Consider the following 16,391-nt stretch of genomic DNA (forward strand, 5'->3'; position numbering starts at 1 on the left):
AACTCCAATAGGACCGTGCTTGCCCCCTATGGTTCTTGTGTGGATGCCGCTCTTCTCCTTTTGCAGGACTGTCACTGTGAAATAGTCCACACCTCTAGGAGCAATAATCAGCTAGCTGACTCCTTGGCGCGTCATGGAATGAACTGTTTTGATTCTGTTATGCTCATGGGACATGTTCCCCACTATTGTAATATCTATGCTATTGCTGACTCTTCTATCTAATGAACTTTTCCTCCTCAAAAAAAAAAAATGCAAGAAGAATATAGTTTGTTTAATTTTTTAAGTGCGTTAATATATTTTTTTTAAATTTTTAAGTGTTGAACATGTCGCTAATTTCCTTATTCTCAGGAATCAGGTAGACATAGTTGTTCATCTCTTTACAACACCCCACCACTTCCTACGCAAAGGATTCAAGATCGAGGTCAATTGCCCATGAGCTTGCATATCGTAGTCAGTTCCCACCTATATTACATCCTTATATTATGTTCATAAAAGATGTAAGAGCTGATGGAAATTGTGGCTTCCGAGCTATTGTTGGATTACTTGGTTTTGGAGAGGATGCATGGGTAAACGTCTGACATAACTTGATTGACGAGTTGAGAACGTTTTGGGCAGAATATGTTGATCTATTTAGTGGTTATGAATGAACCTGTTTCATTACAACTCACTTGACTTTTGGGAATCCGATAGACCAACACCACTTCAGAACTGGATGACAATGCCAGACATGAGTCATTTGATTGCTTCAAGGTACAATGTCATATTACATCTCCTTAGTTTTGAACAGTACTTAACATTTTTTCCACTGCGATCAATGCCTCCCCCATCGCATGAACATGTTACTATCACTATCGGGTTCGTTAATAATAATCACTTTATCCAGATTGCCTTGATAGAGGGTTATTCGATGCCTCCCATTATGATTCAATGGTTTACATACAGGTATGATTGCGCGGCTGCATGGTTTACATACATGTATGATTGCACAGCTTTGACAATGATATGATGATGATCCTGGTAAGTAAGTAGGTAGAGGTAGGGTGGGGTGTTTTAGAACAACTCTATTTCCTCCAAAATTCATGCCCTGACTTTTTCGACGCGTGTGCATCTGTCTCTGTAATTTGTGTAAGAACACAAGAAAAAATACCTAATTCTCAACATTATAATTGTGTCTAGCTATGCCTTATACATGGGTGGAGGTGAAAAAAGTAAAAAAAGGAGTGTGAATAGTCCCGTCTTTTTGAAAACACATGCGAAGGTAACCGTTAAGGCCACCCTTCCTTAGAAGGAAGGCAACCTTTCAAATCTGGGCGAGATCCAAAGGCTACAATTTACTAGCCGTTAGTTTCAAATAAATAAAAATAAAAAAATTGGCATGTGCGGACATATATCCGCTGTTTCCGTCTCAATTGCGGATGTACGGTTCGTCAGACAAGTCACAGCGAGAGAGAGAGAGAAGAAACAGTGAGAAGAGAGAGATAGATCACACTCCACTGCAGGATTCAATGGAATTATTTTGAGTGGTTATCTCTCTCTTGGGTTTTGTGATTTTTCGACGATCGACGACAGAGGGGAACACCGGGGCAACAAGCTTTGAGTTTGATTGGGTATTTGATAGGAATTTCATATAATCGGTGAACAAATTCTGGCGAGATTCTTGAACTTTTAGGTGGTTTTTCGTTTTCATGTTTTGGGTCTTGGTATTTGATATTTTTTCTTGATTGGTCTTTTGTGTTTCTTGCAATTTGATACGTTTTTGAAGTGTTTCTTAGTAAGGGCGTTTGATGGGTTATCTTTTATGGGTTTATGATTCATACTGCAGAGATATGGCTGGATCGGATGAGAACAACCCAGGTGTGATTGGGCCCGAAAATCTTCAAGGTAATGAAACTAAATCCCTGGATGTTGATATTGTTTCGGGACTACCTGTTTTGTTCAAACTATAAAGAAATTCCGTTGAAACCTTAAAAAGAATAGAGGACTTTGTTTTTGAATCTACAGGGGGATTATTGCATGGAGGAGTAGGGAAGTTTCCAACGGCCACCACAGGACACAACCGGAGAGCTTTGAGCAATGTCAACCGAAACAATATTGGGGCTCCACCTTATCCTTGTGCAGTGAACAAGAGAGGACTATCAGAGTACTTTTCTTACACCTTAATGCCTAAAACCTTAATTGGATGATGAGAAAAAAAGACCAGCGACAACTATTTTTTCCAATTGGTGTTGTTCTGGTCAACTAACTTAGCCAAACGAAGGAATTTGGATATTGAGTCCTAGTTTTTGAGTTGTCATTTTTATCATGGACATTTCCTACGTCAACCAAAGAGATTTAGAAGATGATTCATCCTGATTTTCATATGTCATAGTATTTATTTTGTTATTTTTCCTTGATGGTTAGAAGAAATGCTGCGATATGTGATAAAAACCCACCTATTCCGGCTCATCGACCAATTACTAGGTTAGTAACTAATGTCTTTGGATTTTGAGACACTTTCTTATGTGATTCCCAACTTCATCTACTTATTAGCTCTGCTGTTATCATTTTTGCTGTATGTTTAGGAAGTTTGCTGCCCAGATGGCTAACATGCAACAACAAAAACTGGAGGTAACTCTTGATTGCAAAGAATTGGAATTTCTCGGCTATATAGAGATGTATAGGGTTCATAATGAGAATAGAATATTATGGTTATTTCTTATGACTTTACCTAGGCAACTAAGAATTCACTCCTGCCAGAAGATAGTACTACTGTCGATGTAGAGGACTACAAGGCAGCTGGTGATGTACCGATGTTTGTGCAACATACAGAAGCAATGCTGGAAGAGAATTACTGCATGGCATGTGAAGACCTTTTTTCTGTAGTGAGTGCATTCATGAGTTATAGTTTTGAATTCTTGTTCAGGATGCCATTGTTGTTGTGATTTGATGCAGGAGGAGGTTGAAATGGAAGATGTAGTTGAAGAGCCAGTGGTGGACATAGACAGTTGTGATAAGAAGAATCCACTTGCAGTTGTTAAGTACATTGATGATTTATATGATTTTTACAGGAAGACTGAGGTAATTGCTTCATTTTTATAATGCTGTGCTTTACTTGAGTTCTTTTGATCAGCTCATGGAGAAGGGTAGAAATCGATTTTCTCCACTCATTATTTTGTCTGAAAATTCACAGTGCTGGTGGATAGATCTTGTAGTCATAGTGCAGACTAATAGAATTTGGCATGTTTGGTGTTCTCTTCTAGAGGATTGACAGAAAGAATGCGGTTGCTTTGATTTCTAGTCAATCTATAGGATCAGGTGGAATGAATATCAGGGAGAAGGGTAGATATTCTTTTTGTTATATCAGTTTCTCTCGGAGGTCACAGTGCTGGGGTAGATAGATTTCATAGTCATAGTGCAGATGATAGATTATGGGACATGGCCTTAGATGTTGTAATGGGGCTTGTTTTGGGCTCTGGTGAGGACAATACAACATGGAATGAATATCAGGGAGAAGGGTAGATATTCTTTCTGTTATATCAGTTTCTCTCAGAGGTCACAGTGCTGGGGTGGATAGATTTCATAGTCATAGTGCAGATGATAGATTATGGGACATGGCCTTAGATGTTGTAATGGGGCTTGTTTTGGGCTCTGGTGAGGACAATACAACATGGAACTTTATATTTTTGCCATTCCCTTCCCAATCTTGTTGGATCATATGGAAAGATGATTGATCCTTTCACAGTAAGCTAATGTTGAATTTCTAACATTCAAAAGGAAAAAAGTGGGCAGCAGGCATATTAAAATAACTAACACTCCTGTTTCAAAATTTACATGTAGGCTTCTGGCTGTGTCTCACCGAGTTACATGCTGCAGCAATTTGACATAAATGAGAGAATGAGAGGTATTCTCATTGATTGGTTAATAGAGGTACGTAAAATCCTTTGATCTTTATTGGAATGAGATACTCGGGAGATGATACAAGGCACTGTCTCCTCAAGTTTGAACAGAGCTAATGAGTATGTTTGAATTATTAAACAGGTGCACTACAAGTTTGACCTAATGGAGGAGACCTTATATCTTACCGTCAATCTCATTGATCGATTTTTAGCAGTTCAACCAGTAGTGAGGAAGCAACTTCAGCTTGTAGGAGTTACTGCCATGCTTCTCGCATGCAAATATGAAGAAGTATCTGTCCCGGTTGTAGAAGATCTCATTCTTATATCTGACAAGGCTTACAGCAGAAAAGAAGTGCTCGAGATGGTATGCCTTTCAAACCAAAATTAGTTATGTTTCAAGAATTGATTTTTTTTTTATTCTGATTCAGTGAAGGAATGATCTGCAGGAGAAGTTAATGATCAATACCTTACAGTTTAATCTATCCGTTCCCACTCCATATGTGTTTATGAGGAGGTTTCTGAAAGCCGCCCAAGCCGACAAGAAGGTTCTGATTAAATTGCATTTAGTTTGTAATGTTTGGGAGATATATTAGGTTGATTCTGATTAAATGAATGACAATGACATTGAAACAGCTTGAGCTACTCTCGTTCTTCATGATCGAGCTTTGCCTCGTTGAGTATGAAATGCTCAAGTTCCCACCTTCTTTGTTAGCTGCCGCTGCAATTTACACAGCTCACTGTACTCTGAGTGGCTCTAGAAAATGGAGTAAGACCAGTGAGTGGTACACCAACTACTCCGAAGAACAGCTATTGTAAGCGATTTTTACATTTTGGTAGCACTGAAAGAAAGTTCTTGACAAAGCAATAATTCTGTGATACTTTTTTTTGACCGACTTGTTCGCTCGGGTTCTATTTTTCCAGGGAGTGCACAAGAATGATGGCTACTTTCCATCAAAATGCAGCAACTGGGAAGCTAACGGGTGTCCACAGGAAGTATTGCACATCAAAGTTTGGTCATGCTGCTAAAACTCGGCCTGCCAACTTTCTCTCGGAGGTCCAAGACTAGCGAGCCGAGGAAGAGAGGTTTACTTACTGAATTCTTAGCCAATCAATGGTGGGGTTGAAGATGAAATGGAGCAACATTAGTTGCCCTGTACATAGAGGCCTTAAGTAGGAGGTTGATTATGTTCATATGTGCCTTGGTGTGGATGTAGAGAAAACAACTGTTTCTTCTTCTTTTGCCAGAAATAAAAAAAACGTTCCAGATTTTTTTCTCACTTTACGACGAAATAAGTTAAATCAAAATATGAGACCACAAACAAAAATATTGCTTCCGTAAAAATCGAACTCGATCTTTCAAGTCTCTACAATTTCACCCAGAAAAATTATTAGTCTCCTGATTCATATACATATACAGGGACCTAAAACATTTAACGGCCACCTCAGAATTAAAGTACGGATAAGAAATTAAGGGGAAAAAAAATCATTTTCCTACATAAAATTATGATAAGTGATAAACATCAAAAGACGACGGATAGATATAGTGCAGCTGTGTATAGCTGTCATGCATATCTGCCACATGTCATCTTCTCCACTCGAGGCTATCTATAGCATCGATAGCTCCGAAAATTTCCAAATCAAGAAGGAAAAAGGACAACTGAGGATATCTTTTTGTGATTATTTTTTCTTTTCCTACCTGATGAAAATCGTGAGTCGTCGATCAATCGCTTTCTGATCTATATGCGTAATCTCTGTAAGTTTTTTAAGTCATGTATGGTTTTCGAGCTTCGTGGTGAAGTTGCTGGCAGAGGCGGTCCCATGTATATTCTTCCAGGTAAGGATCGGATAACCCACCATGAAATCTTAGTCTTTTTTGTTTGGTTCTTGTTGTCTTTTTGTTGGGTTTTTGGTGTTTGCAGATAAGGCCAGATTTGCAGATGTTTATCGTACTTTGATAAAATTGTGGTGTAGGATTAACAACGAGTTTAAAGATGTTGTGGGTTAAGATATTTGCCAAGTTGAGGGGGGTTCTAGCATTTTCTGGGTTCCTCCCAGATCGTGGTGTTTCACTTGTTACTCGTCTAATTAGATTAACCTAAGACTGTTTCTTGTCAGCATCTTAAACATATGGTTCTGGTTAATGTCAAGCTCTAGTTATTTGTAATCTTGTCTGCTTTTGATTGATTTACTCTCTTTATTTTTAAAATGTAATTTTTTACTATTTTTGTATGATTGGAAGATTATCTATGTCTATCCAGATTGACAGGGCAGTGTTCCTCATGGAATCTTAAGTTCCTTTAAATATTGTTGGTTTCCTCCGGGTGACTATCCACTGAGTTGAAGACGTCAGGCTTTCTACAAGGGAAAATGATGGAAAATAAAGAGAAGAAGTTCCTTACAGTAGCGCCCTTTGAGTGTGCTTGGAGACCGGATTTGAAATTCCGGGAAGCTGGTAGGGGTTGTGTGGCTTTTGAAGCTTTCGCTCACAATGATGTCACTGTTGTGTTCCGGGAGAATGTTGGGAGCCAGCATTATCATTACAAGAGAGATAATAGCCCTCATTACACAGTGATTATTGGCAGTAACAGGAACAGGAGATTGAAAATTGAGGTGGATAATAAAACTGTGGTTGATGAAGCTGGAGTAGGGCTGTGTTGTTCTTCAGCATTTCAGAGTTATTGGATTAGTTTTTATGATGGTTTGATTTGTGTTGGGAAAGGAAGATATCCATTTCAGAATCTTGTCTTCCAGTGGTTAGATTCAAATCCAAATTGCAGCGTCCAATACGTTGGACTCAGTAGCTGGGACAAGCATGTGGGGTATAGAAATGTCAATGTGTTGCCCCTTAAAGGAAACCATATATTGCTGTGGAAGCAAGTGGATTACGGTGAATATAGTGGGGAGGAGAACAGTGACGAGGAGTTGGAAGATGCACAGATAGGCTATGAAAAATGGGGCCTTGAAAATTTTCTCGAGAGTTGGGAGTTGTCTGATATGTTCTTCGTTGTTGGTGCTGAGGAAAAACCAGTGCCTGCTCACAAGGTGGTCTTGCAAGCATGTGGTAACTTTCCTCTGGCTTCATCTGGTGAAGATGTTATTCAGTTGCAGGGGATAGCATATCCAATTCTACATGCACTTCTTCAATATATCTACACAGGAAGGACCCAGGTATATTCCATATTTACGTTTCTTCTTAGGCTCCATGTGTTCTTTCTTCTCTCGACTCCCTCTGTTGCTTCTAGTTTTTCTTGCTGGCTGCTCGTTTCTGTCCTATATTTTTGAAGTTTTGACTATGGCCTCTTGGATAGGGACGGACTACTTCTTGGTCTACTGCTTTCGGTTACAAAAAACAAACCAATTATTGTGATTGTATTTCATTACTTTTTTTTAATCCTTTTGCCCCAATACATTTCAAAAATTTCAGCATTTGTTGCTCGGTGCATATTCCCCCACCCCATTTTGATATTTTCATTTGAGGGGATGGAGAATGATAAGATATGTTAGTTTATATTGATTTCTCAAGTGTGATGTTGTTTTATGCAGATTTCAGAATCACAACTAGGTTCTTTACGGGCTTTGAGCTTACAATTTGATGTAATGGCATTGGTGAAGCAATGTGAGGAAACCATGGAGCGGTTTAAACTAAACAAAAAGTTGTTTGATTCTGGAAAGAATGTGGAATTGTCTCATCCAAGCTCTAGGCCACAATGTTGTGTCTCATTTCCCTCGGGACTTCCCATCAAGATGCAGAAGCTGAAACAAATGCAATCGATTGGCCAATACAGTGATGTACACATTTATATTGATGGTCATGGTCTTGTTTCACAGCCTCACAAAATCATTCTTAGTTTGTGGAGTGTCCCATTTACAAAGGTGTGTTAACTTAATCTTCTTTTCCTTTTTGAGTAATCTCCTTTTGCACATTCTAGGACATGACGATGTGTCCTTTGGTAAAATGGCCAACCACTTGGTAGAGAAGGAAGGATTTACTTAATGAATTGGAGAACTATTTTGTGCTTCTGTCTAGTATGTATGCTTTTGAAGAACTTTTAATAGAGTAGTTGATGTAAATTTTACACTACTACTGTAAATTTTCTTTAGGATTGAGAGAACTTTCGTAAATTTTCTATGAAGTTCTGAGGAGGTTGGATCAATTATCCTTCTCCTCTCAGCCTATCACCGAGTGTATGCAAGGACTCTCTCCTCAAAGGAATCTCTCTTATAGCAATTTTGCATAAAAACTTCTTTTGTTTTTTTTTTTTTTAAATTCTGGGGCAAGCAAGCCTTTAGGTAGAGGTTTAGAACCATTGGTTAAGGAAACATTAGGATTCCTAAGCCAATCCTAATCCTGACTGGCCTAGAACTACATAATGACTTGAAAAAAAGGATCTGACTGAAAGGGAAACCTTCTTCACAAAGGTCTCCTCGACTCTTTAAAAAAATAAACAATAAAAAAACAAAATTAATGGTCTTCCTGCATCAATAGTACAAGATGCTTTTCTTCTGAATGCATAATGCATCGCTGACTATAATTAGCCTTTGATAAATTTTAATCTATGTAAATGTTGCCTAATTCATTTGTTGGTTTCTTTCCTCTGATTTTCTCTAGAAAGAAAATGTTGATGTAAGTTGAGCGTGTTAACAATTGTCTTTAGAAGTTTATAATGCTCCTAAAGGAATTGATTCCTGGGAATGATTCCAAATGAAAAGAATAGTTTCTAAAGAAAATTGTTGCATTGACAGATGTTTACAAATGGAATGAGCGAGAGCATTTCCTCCATGGTTCGCTTAAAAGACATATCACCAGAAGCATTCAAGGCGATGCTTGAATTTATGTATAGCGGGGAGCTGGATATGGAAGATACTGCAGATTTCGGTACCTTGTTACTTCAGGTTCTTTTATTGGCTGACCAATTTGGAGTCACGCTTCTCCAACAGGAATGCTGCAAAACTCTGTTAGAATGCCTTTCAGAGGTAGTCAATCATTATCCATAAATCTGATTTCAGTGATTTTGTTTAGATCGTGGTGTTGTATTGTTATTGCACTGTGTTTCTTGTGTGACTAGAATAATATGAGCGGAGAAGTCACTTGCGAGGTTTCAGACTTCTGAAAACAAAGAAGAGAACCCTGTTATGATAATGAATTAAGATATTGACACCTTTTCATGTACATATTAAATGCAGGGATGGAGTTCTACTAGTGGGAGGTGGTCATACAACAACAAATTTTCTATTATGCACAAGTTTATTGGACGAGGAAGCAGACATATTTGGCCAAAGTAATTGGCATTTAGTTTCTGAAGCTAACCATTGAACTTTTTTGCAGGACTCAGTATGTCCAATCTTGAAAGCGGTTTCATCGATCCCATCATTTAAACTTGTCGAAGAAACATGTGAGAGGACATTTGCTATGCACTTTGACTATTGTACTACTGCAAGCCTCGACTTCATCTTGTTAGACGAGACAACTTTTATCAGTATCATTAAGGTGGGTTCTCATTTTTGAAACTACGAACTTAGTTTGGAACTGGCTGCTCTCAAGGTGATTGATATAGCCGGACTAGAACACTTGGTCAGTGCTGAAGACCAAAGAAAATTATTAAATTAATCCATACAACTTGGATACTTCATGAATATATTTGACTATTGATATGAGAAGTATCAACAAGAAAAATAGGCTTTACCCCCTGTTAATTTTGTTCTCCTACAAAGTGGAGAAACATTAAGGAGTACGTACTTCTGGTTTGTGAAGAAAAGGTTAGAAGCTTTATTTTTCTTTTCCTTTAGTCCGGATTTGAGTGGTTGAATGATTGATATTGAACTTGGGATGTAGTTACATGGTTAGTATATGTTAGAGATTTCAAGAGATCAGCAACATTTCACTGGAGAGCTGAATTGCTTATGACATTAAATTATCTGCTACTAACTACGGGAAAATTGCAGTTAATATCTGGTTTACTTGAGACGTATGCCCCAATTTTCTAAGCAAGATTTAAGTTAATTGCTGATGCATAATCATAAACTAGCATCTCAGTGTGATTAGTAAGCATCTCAGTGTGATTAGTAAGCATCTCAGTGTGATTAGTTTTGTTCTGTTAGGGTGAATCTGTATAGATAGCTGCAAACATCTCTTATAATAGATCATGGGTATTGCAGCATCCAGACCTGACAGTAACATCTGAAGAAAGAGTTCTTAATGCAATATTAACGTGGAGCACCAAAGCTAATGAATTGTATGAGTGGGAATTGGTCGATGAGCTACTGATAAGTTCAACTCCTGAAATCGTTTTCACTGAGAGGCTTCACTCGGTTGATGTTGCGTTGCCATTCGTGCGTTTTGCGTTGCTTTCTCATGCCTTGCTTAAGAAGGTATGTATTTAGTAGTTCTTGGATATACAGAGATTGCCCAACCTTGGAAAAAAGATGCTGTAATTGGCTACAAGCTTCTTTTGACTATTGTTTTATTCATCAACCTTGCAGTTGGAGACGAGCAATCTTGGCAGGCATATTCCTGCTTTTGGCATACTTGTGAGTTAAACATATTCTTCTCATCCTCATCCCTACCCCCATCCCCCCTCACCTCCTCCTCCTCCTCTGACCCAACTTTCGTGCATTTATTGTTAGAAGATATAGTTTTGGGACAAAATATATGAATTTACAAGGCAGGCATTGTTTTTTTTTTTTTTTTTAAATTAACATCGTTTGATATTTATTTCACAGGTGAAGGAGGCCATTGATTCTGCAGAATCTGGATTGGCAAAGTCTGGAGAGGACCAAAAGTAAGCAAGAAAGAAAAGTTCTGAATTTATTTGATTTCATTTGTGGACTTGATGAATCCCATTGGTGTGCTTCCTCCAGTTACTAGCAAATTATGGGAATTTTTTAATTCCAAAACTATCCATTACTGATCTATTGATCTCAAGTGGCCAACCTTGTTTTATCTTTGTAAAAAAAGAAAAAAAAAAGTGTTTTATCATCAGTAATCCAAAAGATAGGTGCAGAAGATCTAAATAACTAAGTCTTTCTCACCGCTGCAGTATAAGATTTCAACATCGGCAATCTAGTTTTAAAGAGCTTCAGTATATATGTGATGGTGACAGCAATGGAGTTCTGTATTTTTCTGGCACGTCATATGGGGATCATCCCTGGGTTAATCCTGTTCTCTCTAAGGTGGAAACCTATTTCTGCTCCCTCTCTGTCTCTTCATTTAGGTTTGGCATTCAATTCTCAAATGGGCATTTCAATATTGCTCCCTGTGCTCTTAATTTGCATGTTACAGAGAATCACCATAGCAGCAAGCAGTCCTACTTCAAGATACACTGACCCCAAGGTGTTGGCTTCGAGAACTTACCAGGTATGGTAAATCAAAAAATTCCTGTGAAATCCTTGTAAATTGTGGGTTTTTATTAGATGGTTATTGAATAGTAGTCTCTACATTAGGGAACATCTTTTGCTGGACCTCGCATGGAAGATGGACATAATTGTGCATGGTGGATGGTTGACATTGGCCAAGATCATCAGGTTACATCTCTATGCTCTCTATTTCACTTGCTTTTGAGTTTGAGTTGATAAATTCATTGTTGCAATTGATGACTGTTAAATGCACTGTGAAAGTATCACAAAAACTCCAAGTCGTCAGATGAGATTTAGCGGAGAATTACTTGCAGTCTTTGTTGGATTAGAAATGAAAAATCAATGTCATTGTGAGTTATGGACTCAGTTTCACTTCAGAAAATGGGTATATATCTATGTGCATTATTACCTTTAAATGTTTGGCATTTCTCGCATGTTAAGATGCACGGATTCAGTTGATATATGTTTGAATAGAAAAAGCACGGACTAGATGTGCTTATAAGTTTCAATACATGCCTCAGGAGTTCACTGAGAGGATAAGAATTACCTATGAAAATCAAATCTATACCCTTGTCAATCGAAGGAGCATGAGATTATGTGCTTTTTATCATTTTCACCTAAACAAAGATATTTCAAGTTGTTAAATCATTGTCTGAGGGGCAATAGGCCCCTTTTCTTGGTGAAGAACTGCACCAAGTTGAGCCAATAAGTTTTGAGAAGAGCAGTATATAACGTTTTGATGGCTGTTGGATTACAATACAATACAGTACGATACAGTCTATGTAGGATACTATTATCATTGCATGTTCTTAAATCCCTGGTTATACTAATCGTCAATGGAGGGATATGTGAATCCTGAATTTCCCTTCTGATGCCGGATCTTTAATTGACGCAGCTTATGTGCAACTATTACACTCTGAGACAGGATGGATCACGGGCTTACATAAGATTCTGGAATTTCCAGGTAACGGCAATCTTCAACTTCTTTATTTATAAGTCCTATATAAGATGCAGAAAAATGTGATGACCGGTTCAAATGGTTCTTGACTGCGTTCCAGGGCTCTCTAGATGGGAAAACCTGGACAAACTTGAGAGTTCACGAAAATGACCAAACGATGTGCAAGCCTGCGCAGTTCGCCTCGTGGCCTATAATCGGACCAACTGCCCTACTCCGGTTTAGGTTCTTCAGAGTTGTTCTGACAGGTCCCACAGCAGATGCTTCTAATCCATGGAACTTTAGTATTTGCTTCTTAGAACTCTATGGATACTTTCACTGAAGAGTTGGTTAATTCTGGCTTGTATGATAGAACTTCTCAACGTCTGTGTGATATAGAATGCATTTAGAAAATAAAGTTGAGAAACAAGTACTCAGGACATATGCTAAACGATTTTGTTTTTTCTTTTCCCTGTGAGGGAATAATCTCCTTGAAGAAAGTTGTTGTCAAAGGACTCGAAGTGTTTTAAGACAGATTTTATTTGTGGCTGCAAGCGAGTACACGCTTTCACAAAGATGCACCTAAAGAAGACCATACTGACATATAATTAAACCATAATATTGAAGCAGAATTGATCCAAAATCCAAAGGATGGTAAGAGCATCCACATCAGATTACCTAAACATGAGTCTGTCTGTAAAATTTAGAGATTTTGTCAAAATAGAGCTCTGCATCAGATTACCTAGAGGTTCCCTATTTTACAGAATATGAACAGTAGTTCCCTACATCTAGAGAACCACTATTCACTTCCCTAAACATAAAATAATATTTTTTACTACTTTATTTTCTCCTCTCTCCTCTCTTCTCATTTTTTCCCTCCTCTCTCTCCTCACTCCTTTCTTTCTCTCTCTTCTTTCTCTCTCATCTCTTTCTCTCTCCTCTCCTCACATTTTGACTCCTTTCTCTCTCCTCACTTTTTCTCTCTCTCTTCTTTCTCTCTCCTCTCTCTCTCCTCACTCCTTTCTTTCTCTCTCCTCTTTCTCTCATCACTTTTTCTTCTCTTCTTTCTCTCTCCTCAATTTTTTTCTCTAATTTTTAATAACATTAATTTATTATTTTAATTAATATATTGTTTTAAATGTAATTAATTTATTATTTTAAATAGAAGTAGTTTATATGAATAGAATAAATAAAGGAAAGAGAAATAAATATTATTTTAATGCAATAGAGAATATGATAGGTAATCTGATGCAGTGTTGATTGGATAGGGAATCTGTAAAATAGGGGAAAGTGACATTTTGTCTGTATTTTAGGGAATCTGTTAAGAGAAACTGATGCAGATGCTCTAACATTTGCAAGTCGGCAAACACAAAAATCCTAGCAATACTCGATGATTAAGTAACATGTTTACATTTTTTTCCCTTCCCTCGAAAGCATAACGAGAACCATCCTCTTACACCTTCTGTAGGTTTGATTTGAGACTAAAGTTGATAGATTGGAGTGATCCCGCACAGCGGAAGGGGAAGGAGAGACATTAGGAGGGGACCCTACCTCCGAACAGGAGGCGCTGCACCTCTACCTGGTGCTGCACCACGACCAGCAGATTGAGCCTGAAAAGCAAAACAGAAAAACAAAAAAGAGTTCAGGGAACTTTTATCCATATAAAACTTTCAAACTCTGACCCACAGCATGGACCCCTGGTTTTGGTTCTCTAATACAGCAATCGAAACACCCCAATCCAGTCCATTCATCCTTACAAACCAAGTGCACATATTGTATCATTATCCTTTCAATTATACTCAGTGATCATGGTGGGTTCCGAGAAGGGGTCAAGGATGGGAAAAAAGCACAAACTAAGATATGAAAGAAATATTGAACTTACTTTAGCTCGCATGGCAATAGCTCTGCCTCTACCAACTCCAAGTGATGAGCCCTTACCCTTTTAGAAAGAAAGAATTGTCATAAACAATGAATCGATTGTAGAATATAAAAGGTATCTGAAAACATTTAAGCGGAAAAATACCTTGATTCTGGCATCTAAACGTTTGAACATCGGAGCATTCTTCAGCATGTCGGGTATGACCATGAACCTGTTGAAAATGAAACTGTCGTCAAAAGGGTGCCATCTAGGTTCTGAAAGCAAAGAAAAATAAATAAATAATGATTCAGATACCTGACTTTACTGCCTCGGATAAAGACATGCTCAAGCTGTGACACCTTTCCATCCTGTGAAGGGGCCAACAAAAGTCAATTAAAAATATATCAGGAATATGAATTGAAAGGATCAAAGGAAAAATAATAATCAGTCAAGTTGAAGTTTACAACATCAAAGTCAAACACTCTAGCCAATGGTGGAGTCACATATAAGTTGCTACGACTAGGATGGAAATCAATCACTCATTTTAATGCAGAAGAAACTAAATAGGAGCATGTCAATCAGGAGCATTTTTTCTTCAAGAGAAAAAAAATTGCCCTAAATGGCACAGAGGGGGAGAGGATGCCCAATCATTTACAAGAAACGATGTATACCAAAGCAAAGATAGCGTGTTTATCTACGTTGCATGTTCCATTGTACCATAAGCAAAAGAAAGATAACAATCTACCCTTCAAAATATCGAAGTGAACTAGGGGCCACTAATCAAGAACAACCATCATCCTAAAGTGCTACGAAAACCACATTAACATTTATAAAAATCTGTCATAAAGAATAATCAAGCCTAGGCTTATTCAACTATAATAATGCACACAACTTAAAGTGCTTAAGATGACTTCCCCTGAACATCTTCCTTATGATAATCCTCATTACTAATGTAGCCTGATCAAGTTTTGAAAGCGAAAAAAATTATTTGGAATATCTATCAGCACCATTAATGTTATCAAAATTAACAATCTTCCACCAAGAATGGGGAGGAACAGGGATAGGAGACATCACCATCAAGAATCAGTCACTACTCCTCAAATGGGCACGGATATTCTCACAAAGGATAATGCAACACGGAGGAATGTCATAACTGACAAATATAAGCTATCGGACTGTTGTCTGCTGCCCAAATTCAAATCATTCAAGTCTTTCTGCACTATGGAAAGGTGTGGTGAATACTCTGCTTGACAGAGATTCAAGTATTGGGAAGGTAGTGATTGATGGCCTATCGTATTCAGTGGGAAATGGAACACGGATAAAATTCAGGACAGATAAATGGGTTGGTGATGCAACACTAAAGGACAAGTTTAGCAAGCTATTCAATCAATCAGTCCAGGAGGAAGATTCAATTGAGAAATTGGGTTCCTGGAGTAATTAATTGCTGGATTTGAAATCTAAAATGGAAAAGAAGACAATTTAGCTGGGAGGAAAAACTTGAAAGGGCGTTGATCCTATGGCTATCATTCTTTATATTTTTTCCTTCCAGAGGAGACAGAATAGAATGGAAACTAACTACATCTGGTGCTTTCGGTGTGAGATCGCTATGTCAAGGTGTTGAGAGGCTAGAAGCTCAGAATGAGGTGGTTTATGCTCCTAGAGTCTGGAAACTATATATTCCACCTAAAGTACAATTCTTTTAGTGGACCTCCTTCACTATCATGACAGCTCGGAACCAACGCATCCCAAATTTAACTAGGGTTTTATACAACTACAAACACAGTGCAAATCTAGCACCCCGGTCAATCTAATAATCATGGTCCAAGCGTTTCTCAGAAATCGATTAGGGTCTATCAACAGCTTTCAATGTTGAATAAATTTCACTCACCTAATAACTCGAACCAACTGAATCCCAATTCAAGAAGCTAACGATCAAACAATCTCAGAAACCTAGGGTTTTATGGAAACTAGAAAGCGACCAAACAGAAACAAAGAAAAAGGCTATGAACCAGATAATTTACAGTGAAAATGTACCTTCGCCGTGTAAGTGATGTTCTCGAGCTGGCAATTCCAGTTATCTTCACACTCGATCATGCTCCCTCTGTAAAGCTCTCCGCTTTTCAGCTCCACCTGTACCACGTGTCCTGAAGCCTCGTGCAGTAGCTTCACTGGAATCCCCAAGCTTCTGCTCATGGCTTCTCTTGTTTCTCTCTTTTTTCTCTACACCAAAACCCTAATTAAGCCCAGACTCGCTGTCCGTCACTCTGTGGACGCTATATCACCGCGCGGTTACGCTTACGCAGACCTATGGGGTATTTGTGTGTTTTAAGAAAATATTGAGCCCTTTTCGGTAATAAGAAATATATATTTT

General features: G+C 38.1%; 3 protein-coding genes across 6 annotated transcripts; 2 read left to right on the plus strand and 1 right to left on the minus strand.

The window, feature by feature from the left end:
* Positions 1 to 1,303: 1,303 nt before the first annotated feature.
* On the plus strand, positions 1,304 to 5,152 carry LOC120010412 (G2/mitotic-specific cyclin-2-like). Of its 4 annotated transcripts, none has more exons than XM_038861206.1 (12): positions 1,304 to 1,669; positions 1,823 to 1,881; positions 2,002 to 2,140; positions 2,404 to 2,460; positions 2,562 to 2,607; positions 2,712 to 2,861; positions 2,932 to 3,057; positions 3,817 to 3,906; positions 4,018 to 4,239; positions 4,322 to 4,420; positions 4,509 to 4,687; positions 4,797 to 5,152. In XM_038861206.1, exons 2-12 carry the CDS (start codon positions 1,827 to 1,829, stop codon positions 4,939 to 4,941), a joined length of 1,308 nt encoding a protein of 435 aa, XP_038717134.1. In that variant the 5' UTR covers positions 1,304 to 1,669; positions 1,823 to 1,826; the 3' UTR covers positions 4,942 to 5,152. The 4 variants fall into 4 exon arrangements, with proteins under 4 accessions (XP_038717134.1, XP_038717133.1, XP_038717137.1 ...); XM_038861205.1 differs by having other exon boundaries at positions 1,309 to 1,669; positions 2,401 to 2,460; XM_038861209.1 differs by having other exon boundaries at positions 1,311 to 1,669; positions 2,712 to 2,837.
* Positions 5,153 to 5,452: 300 nt separating this feature from the next.
* Positions 5,453 to 12,711, plus strand: LOC120010854 (BTB/POZ domain-containing protein At2g30600). Its single transcript, XM_038861750.1, has 13 exons — positions 5,453 to 5,709; positions 6,134 to 7,043; positions 7,419 to 7,748; positions 8,619 to 8,849; positions 9,202 to 9,363; positions 10,032 to 10,244; positions 10,356 to 10,403; positions 10,596 to 10,654; positions 10,913 to 11,045; positions 11,155 to 11,229; positions 11,316 to 11,396; positions 12,124 to 12,192; positions 12,287 to 12,711. Exons 2-13 carry the CDS (start codon positions 6,243 to 6,245, stop codon positions 12,503 to 12,505), a joined length of 2,421 nt encoding a protein of 806 aa, XP_038717678.1. The 5' UTR covers positions 5,453 to 5,709; positions 6,134 to 6,242; the 3' UTR covers positions 12,506 to 12,711.
* An 812-nt stretch (positions 12,712 to 13,523) lies between these two features.
* Positions 13,524 to 16,312, minus strand: LOC120010857 (small nuclear ribonucleoprotein SmD3b-like). Its single transcript, XM_038861752.1, has 5 exons — positions 16,055 to 16,312; positions 14,336 to 14,388; positions 14,186 to 14,252; positions 14,045 to 14,101; positions 13,524 to 13,772 (listed from the first exon to the last, which is right to left on the minus strand). Exons 1-5 carry the CDS (start codon positions 16,211 to 16,213, stop codon positions 13,710 to 13,712), a joined length of 399 nt encoding a protein of 132 aa, XP_038717680.1. The 5' UTR covers positions 16,214 to 16,312; the 3' UTR covers positions 13,524 to 13,709.
* Between the last annotated feature and the right edge of the window lie 79 nt (positions 16,313 to 16,391).

This window comes from Tripterygium wilfordii, chromosome 12 (genome assembly GCF_013401445.1).
Source record: "Tripterygium wilfordii isolate XIE 37 chromosome 12, ASM1340144v1, whole genome shotgun sequence".
NCBI lineage: Eukaryota > Viridiplantae > Streptophyta > Magnoliopsida > Celastrales > Celastraceae > Tripterygium > Tripterygium wilfordii.

Excerpts from the sequence above, each read along its gene's own strand:
- LOC120010412 (XM_038861205.1), top strand. The coding sequence starts at position 1,827 with ATGGCTGGATCGGATGAGAACAACCCAGGTGTGATTGGGCCCGAAAAT. Across the intron at positions 1,882-2,001 it reads TGGGCCCGAAAATCTTCAAG|GGGGATTATTGCATGGAGGA; the intron begins GTAATGAAACTA and ends TTGAATCTACAG. Across the intron at positions 2,461-2,561 it reads GCTCATCGACCAATTACTAG|GAAGTTTGCTGCCCAGATGG; the intron begins GTTAGTAACTAA and ends CTGTATGTTTAG.
- LOC120010854 (XM_038861750.1), top strand. The coding sequence starts at position 6,243 with ATGATGGAAAATAAAGAGAAGAAGTTCCTTACAGTAGCGCCCTTTGAG. Across the intron at positions 7,044-7,418 it reads TCTACACAGGAAGGACCCAG|ATTTCAGAATCACAACTAGG; the intron begins GTATATTCCATA and ends TGTTTTATGCAG. Across the intron at positions 11,046-11,154 it reads TTAATCCTGTTCTCTCTAAG|AGAATCACCATAGCAGCAAG; the intron begins GTGGAAACCTAT and ends TGCATGTTACAG.
- LOC120010857 (XM_038861752.1), bottom strand. The coding sequence starts at position 16,213 with ATGAGCAGAAGCTTGGGGATTCCAGTGAAGCTACTGCACGAGGCTTCA. Across the intron at positions 14,102-14,185 it reads GTTTAGATGCCAGAATCAAG|GGTAAGGGCTCATCACTTGG; the intron begins GTATTTTTCCGC and ends TCTTTCTAAAAG. Across the intron at positions 13,773-14,044 it reads CTATTGCCATGCGAGCTAAA|GCTCAATCTGCTGGTCGTGG; the intron begins GTAAGTTCAATA and ends TTTGCTTTTCAG.